The sequence below is a fragment of the Fukomys damarensis genome, unplaced genomic scaffold (genome assembly GCF_012274545.1).
Source record: "Fukomys damarensis isolate Sample0158 unplaced genomic scaffold, DMR_v1.0_HiC HiC_scaffold_30, whole genome shotgun sequence".
Classification (NCBI taxonomy): Eukaryota; Metazoa; Chordata; class Mammalia; order Rodentia; family Bathyergidae; genus Fukomys; species Fukomys damarensis.
The window spans coordinates 59,467,291-59,474,826 of NW_022900942.1; the positions used below are offsets into that span (position 1 = coordinate 59,467,291).

At 38.1% G+C, this 7,536-nt stretch overlaps 1 protein-coding gene across 1 annotated transcript in view; it reads right to left on the reverse strand.

The window, feature by feature from the left end:
• Mib1 (mindbomb E3 ubiquitin protein ligase 1) overlaps window positions 1–7,536 on the reverse strand; it is a gene marked incomplete at its 5' end in the record, with an annotated part of 108,608 nt that overhangs the window by 64,035 nt on the left and 37,037 nt on the right. The window contains 2 exons of the mRNA XM_010638707.2: window positions 2,110–2,176; window positions 4,705–4,809. Coding sequence (XP_010637009.2) covers window positions 2,110–2,176; window positions 4,705–4,809 — 172 coding nt within the window. The remainder of the gene's footprint in view (window positions 1–2,109; window positions 2,177–4,704; window positions 4,810–7,536) is intronic.

Sequence of the window (7,536 nt, forward strand, 5' to 3'; positions counted from 1 at the left end):
AAAAAAAAAAAAAAAAAAAAAAGACAGAACTTATTCCTATTTAACTGTAATTTTGTACCCATGAACCAATTTTCACCTGCAAATGTAGGGCTAGGGATTTGGCTCAGTGGTTCTGCCACCTGCCTCACCTGCAAATGTACTACTTTTAAACACCAACCTTCCAAACACAACCACCAGGGATTGAACTCAGGACCTTGTGCTTGCCAGGCAGTCACAGTGCCACTGACCTACATCCCCAGCCCATTACTCTTAAACAAAAATGTTAGATATTTCAGTTTCAGGTGCCAACTAATCTTAAAATGTTTTAAGAATTCACTATTAAGTATGAGATTGTGGAACTGAGAGATTTTAAAAATCAGAAAACAAACATCAGACTCAAAATTTTTAATAACACGGGCTGGAGATATCTCTCAGCAGCAGAGCACTAGGAGGCCCTGGTTTAATTCCCAGCATGACAAGGAACAAACAAGACAACCAAAAGGCTGGTAATGTGCTGATTCATAATAACAAGCAAGCAGGGGTAGCCTATAAAAGACTACTCAACCCTATCTCGGAACACAAAATTCTGGATGACAAACATACTTTTCTGCCTAGATGATCTATCACTGCACCAGAGCTACAACTAATTACAGATAGAAAAGCAAGCCCTGGGTTTCTTTTTCTCTGAAGATGTTAGTATGCTTTGCTTTGCTTCGTTTTTAAGCAGGAAAACTTTATTTTTGTTCATGGTTCCAGAGGTTTCAGTCCATGGTACATTTTTCAATAAGTAGATTTTGTGATTTTTGCCTAAAGAGCATTTTTCACTATTTCAAAGCCCATTCCCTAGATTATTTTAAACAGCTAGTTCTAGGATAAAAGATTCATAATCATAAAACCCTATGCTAAGGGATCCAAAATGTGTAAGCTGATTCCACATTTTTTTTAAGAAGGCAAAATACAAATCAAGAAAGTTTCTAAATCTAAGAAAACAACATGAGTACATCAAACACACTGGTATTTTTCCAACATTGTCTTTTTATTAAAAAAAAAATTAAAGTATGTGTCAAAGACACAGCACTTTTTAACAAAAAGGCAAGTCAAAAGATGTACAGAGTGGAAAATAAAATTCATATGATAAAAAAGCATTTAGATACCAAAAAATCAGAAGACAGGGGTAAATGTTCATTTGGTAAAAATAAGCAATCTATAAAACGAAAGAAGTTTTGATTTTCTTGTTCTTTCTTTTAAATTTTAATAACACATGAAGCAGGTGGAACATTCCTTTAATCTCAGCATTTTGGGAGGCAGACACGAAGGATCACACGTTCAGGACACACATAAGCACAATTTATTTAAGACCTTGTTTCATAATTTAAAAAATAAATAAAAAAGACTAAAGAAGGGGCTCAGTGTGAAGACCCTGAGTATCAATCCCCAATATCGGAAAAAACAAAAAATTTAATGATACATGGAATTTTATTTATTATATTAATCTTGCTTATTATCCTTAATCTTGGAGCTGTTCTTTTATTAAGACGTCAATCTTACAAAAATTCTAAGGAATTCCTAAGCACTAAATTTTCAAATCCCATTTTAAATAGTGCATGAGATATAACAATGATATAATCTAATGTAAAATTTTTCATTGATGTTTATGGCTAAAAGATGTTTCCAATATGTATTATGAAATAAATGGCATACCACTTCAAGACATAACTCCGAGTCTAATAATTTTTTAAAAAACACTTTAAAACCAAGAAACTATCTTTCTAAATGACCTTAATGGTAACTAAAATTTTTTTTTTTTGAGAGAGGGCTTCACTGTACAGTTCAGGCTGGCCTTGAACTCACAATGTACCTGAAGCTGGCCTTGAACTCCTGATGCTCCTCCTGCCTCAGCCTCCAAAGTGCTGGGATTACAGACATGCAGCACCACACCCAGCCTAATGGTGACTAACTTTTCTAAATCTAACATGAACATTTTACTGAGTCAGGGATTTAGCTCAGTGGTTCTGGCAACTGCCTCGCAAGCCCAAGGGCCTGAGTTCGATCCCTGCTGCCAAAACAAAAACATTTTACTGAAACCATCAATTCAATTATTAAGAAATTTTCTCTAATCTGCTAACTCACCTAGCACCGGACAATGATCTCTGTAGAAAGAACCTCCTTTGGCATCCTGGACACACTTCAGATCAGACTAAGAAGAAAAGAAACCAGAAAAATCACGCATGAGAACAACAATACCTGAAATAGGCAAAAAAATTTATTCAGAACATAGCCAGAACAGAAGAATACCTCTGAGTTAACAATTACACTAAATGATGCTTTCAAAAGCTATAAACCTGATCTTCAGACAGATTTTTCTTCTTTTGAGACAGTCTCACTATGTAGTCCCAGCTGGCCTCAATCTCAAGATCTTCCTGCCTTGGCCTCCCAAGTCCTATGATTACAGGTATGTGCCACCATGCCCAGCTAGGTCATACTTTATTTACTTTTGGCTTCCTAATTTTAAAGCTCAAAATCTGAATTATAATAGAATCTTTAACATATTTTAAAAATCACATGCCAATAAAAGAACGATAACAAGTATTTAAAATGTGCATAACAGCACTCGGGAGGCTGAGGCAGGAGGATCACTGTAAATTCAAGACCAGCCTGGGCTACACAGTAAGTTCCAGGTCAGTTTCAACTACATAGTGAGACCCTGTCTCAAAAAAACCAAAAAATGATTTAAAAAATAAAAATAAAATATGCATAACACATTTATCCTGAAAGACTTTTACCAAAAAATCTTGTCTAAACTTTCCAATATGTTATGAAATATACAGAGTAATTTTTAACTTATTTTATAAATAAGAAAGTGAAGATAAATAGTAAACTGTCCAGAACTGAGCAGCAAGGACTAAGTAAATAAGGATACAACCAAATCCAGTCTCATGAACCCTTGCTTAATTTTCTGTGCTTCGACTTAGTCCCTGCTTCACTGTATTGTGGTTAGCTCAAGTTCCTCCTGTTACCGTTTTTTGGGTACTGGGGATCGAACTTAGGACCTTGTGCTTGCGCGGCAGGTGAGGCGTCACTGAGCTAAATTTCCAACCTGCTCCCATTATCTTTTATAAGAAAATGCTATTATTCAAGTGCAATAGGAAGGCACCAAAATGTGGACTTAGAAGAGTAACTTGGAGGTGGATTACTGTAGAAATTCAGAAGAAAATTTCAATGTACACTAAATGTCTAATACTGGTACCCTTAACAGGTGATCAGTGTATCTTACTCCATTAAGGAAAGGAGTTCTTCATACACACAGGAGGCAACTCTGTACAGCCTCTTTTGCCAGCTGAACATAGAGTGCCAGTCATTCCTGGCCAGAGATATGTGTCAAATTGTTCTAAAAAGATGCCTTACCCCAGCAATTCTTTTAGGAATTGACCCTAAATAAATACACGCCATCATGGACAAAGAAACATACAAGGGTGCTTGCTGACATACTGCTGGTGAAGAGGGTTACTCACCAACAGAAATGTCATTAAATAATGGCATGACCACCTATCAGAGAATTCTACCCAGACACCAATCTACGTACACAAACCAGTAGGAACATACAGTGCATAAGCCTTTGTTTGAAGCAAATACTCAGAACCCCACAAAAAATTCACAATTTAAAAACCAGCAGAGGCGTAAGATGATAATGAAGAAGTGATGACTGGTGCTAAATCCAAAGATAAAACTTAGCAAATTACTTACTAAAATTCTCATGGATGCCTTTTCTATATAAAGGGAACATATTAAGGAGACAGTAACTGATTTTTCTTTCCTAGTGAGATACAAGACCCTTGAAAAATAAATGAAATTTAATTTTTTTGAATGGGGAATATATAAAAGATTGCAACAAAAAAAAGGCTTTGCTGTTCACATGAATTATGATACAGATTAAACAGCATGGTCAATTTTGGAACAACAGTCCATGAAATGCAGACACTGAGAACAATTCACTGAATACGCCTCCATTATTCTCCTAAACCTTAAGTAATTTTAGGTATTCCTGGGTCGATCATTCTTTATCAAATCTACATTTCAAAAAAATAGGAAAAAAATCTCCTTAAAATAAGTTTAACTACAAGAACAGAGAATAACAATACACCACAAAACTTTATTATACCCAGTCAAGGACTGGACTTGCAGACGATTCTAAATGTTTTTGAAAGATTTTAGGAAATAAATCCTGTAGACTTAACCTAAAGGATTAGCTCTACAAACTTAAGATACAACAGGGTATCCAAAGGTTTACTGAAGAGTAAAAATCATTATTTTTTTCTTTTCATGCAATACTGGGGACTGAACCCAGGGTCTTCACACCATGCTAAAACCTCAGCCCTTTTTTATTTTTTATTTTGAGAGAAGTTTCTCATTAAGTTATGCCAATGCTGGGCTCCAACTTGGTAATCCTCCTGCCTCAGCTTCCCACAGTGCTGTATTACAAGTGTGTCCCACCGTACTGTATCGTATTTACTACTAAATGGTTTACACAAATATAGTAAAAACACAAAGGTCTTGAAAGTTTACTGAATTCTCACTTCACCGATTTCCCTGTGAATGTGTATATTCATGATTCAGATGGCTGTATTCTGAGAGACAGAGAGGAGAAAAGAAAAGAACACGAACAGGCTGGTATTTCCCGTCCCTCACCTACCCACCTCCATCATCTGTGCAGTCCTCACTACTCACCATGCCTTCAAAGCCCACTCGGTAAAGATTCTTAGCTCCATTATCCCAGAGAACATACGCCGCACTGTGCGGGCTCGATGCGCTCCAGTCCTGGATTTCCGTTACCTAACAGAAGTGAGGGAGGGAAAGAGCTTTTCAACAAGGGGAAGGAAGAGATTCCTTCTCTTAATTACTGTATTTAAATCTTTTAAATTATTTCACCTATCAAACTGTGCAATAAATACAACTACTTATTTGGCAAATATGTCACATCTAACATACAATGAAAGCCACATTTTTCCATAATTATAAGGTAATTTCTAAAACAACTACAGGAATTTTTGGGGGGGTACCGGGGATCAAACTTGGGTTCTCGCGCTTGGGAGGCAGGCAGCAGAACCACTAAGCTGAATCCCTGGCCCTAACAGGAATTTTAAATTTTACTTTAATTTTTTTTCCCTCTGAGTTTATTGTTACATTTAAGGTAAACAATAGCTACACTCATCATTGGGAGCTTGTACCCTCACATGATGTATCTTGGTTTTTATTTTCTCCCCATTCCCCTGCCCAACCTTCACCGCCCCCTTCACCCTTTACAGGAATTTTAAATAGTCTGAGGGATCACAGTAGTAGACTAACAGAAAATAATTTGATGTGAAATTTTTACACCCTTACATCTTTTAACTTAACAGAGAGAGGGCCAGGGATTTGGCTCAGTGGTTCAACCACCTGCCTTGCAAATGCAAGGGCCTGAGGTTTGATCCCCAGTACCAAAAAAAAAAAGGCTTAACAGAACCCACTTTCTGGTCTCCTTTGTCTGTTTTAGACAGAAGCTATCTTTCTCTCAATAATTTTTCCTACTCTTAAATAAATAAAGGCTTAACAGCAGCACATTCTTTTAAACCAACTATTCAATACGAAATTTACTATCTTTGAACAAATATGCAAAATGACTCCAGATAAGCTGGTTCCCTGGTTAGCTACAAGCTGACAAGCAGAAGATCCTAGAGAGCCTCCATGGCCATGTGCAAAAATGTCTGTCTCCTCCTGCAGCAGTCAGGGTCCCACTGGTGTCCCCAGCAAGCAGCCTGATCCAGAAAGCCCAGACAGCATTTCTACAACAGCCACCAGATGCCGCCTCCACACCCTGCATCGACCCAGAGATTCTTCAACTTACTTGATACAAATACACACATACAGGTTGTCACTGCTCAAGGACCTTGAGTCCAGCGCACAAAATGCCACAGAAAGCACCAAAGTAAATTGATCTAAAGCCCGAGCGGGAGCTGCACACGTGATCCAAACCACACTGCTCCGTTCGGGCACAGAACCCTTCACGCCTCAGAAACATACGCTGCCTTCAATAACATATCCAGGGACCTTTCTTTTTTTGCCCTGTTATGAACAATTTTGTAACCTAGGTATTCTATAATGCTCTTGTAGAAATAAAAGTTTCATGTTTAAGATCTAATCATTTGAGAAATATTTTAAGTCAATAGTAAATGAGGCCATTTATTCTTTATAAAATATAGCATGTGAACTATACAGAATAAAAAAGAGAAGTGAACACTCACATATTTAGTGCTCAGCCTTAGGAAAAAAAAGGACCACAGTACTCTTCAGACCCCTCAGATACCAACAGAGGTAACTGCGCCACCACCTTGAGGGTCCTCCTCAGTTCACCACCGCAGTGCCATGCAGGGCAGCACTCTGAAGTGAAGTACGCACCCTTTACCTACTGCTACTGCACATTCTACTGCACTGGTTAAGTGAACACTATAATGTTATAAATGTCTAAATTTTTAGAGAAAGAACCAAAAGGGCCAGGATGTAACTCAGTGGTGCCACACTTGCCTGGCAAGTGCAAGGTCCTGAGCTCAATCCCTGGTACTGGGCAGGGGAGCACTTGATGAGCTAAAGAGCAGACAAATTCTATTTAAATCAAATTCACCCTAAATGTCAAATTACTTGGAACCGAAGCAAGCTCAGTAATCAATTCTGAATCATTAAGTGGAATTCCTTCATCTGTTAGTATGATGATGTGAGTTATTATTACTGACAAAGAAACAATGTGGGAGGCATGAAAATAACCAGTTACACACCAGTTGTAATTCTGATTATAAAATACACGTGGAATGTCTGCCAGAACCACCAAGTGTAAGGTCACTGAGAAAACTTATGTAACGACACACCTGAGCACTACCTGCAGGGATTCATCAACCCTAACATCACTGACAGTCAGATACTCCGATCTACGTCCTCCAATAAAACGCACAGAAAACACACGCCGTCACCTGTGAGGTACACGTACCGAGACATAACTGAACCTTGCCAGGCGTGGTGGCACATACCTGTAATCCCAGCTCTGATTACAGTGGCTGAGGCAGCAGCATTGCCGATTTTAAGGCCAGCCTGGGCTACACAGTAAGTCCAGTCTCAACTATAAGACTCTGTCTCAAAATAGCTAAAAACAAAAAAGAAAAGCAAAAAAAGAACCTGAATCTAGTTAAGCCTCTAGTTCTAACACACCTAAAATTTACAGAAAAGAATACCATACACAACCAAATGTAAAGAACCTTCTTTCATCAACAAATAGCACTTTTTTTAATGTTCATAATTGTTAAAATTGGGTGACTGAGTACATAGAATGTTACTTTTTACTCTGGTGTACGTTTGATATTTTGCATTAAATGTGTTTCAAAGACAAAGAAATATGGCCAGGCGTGGTGGCACACGCCTGTAATCCCAGCACTCGGGGGGCTGAGGCAGGAGGATCACTGTGAGTTCGAGACCAGCCTGAGCTACATAGTGAGTTCCAGGTCAGTCTCAAGTACATAGTGAGACCCTGTCTCA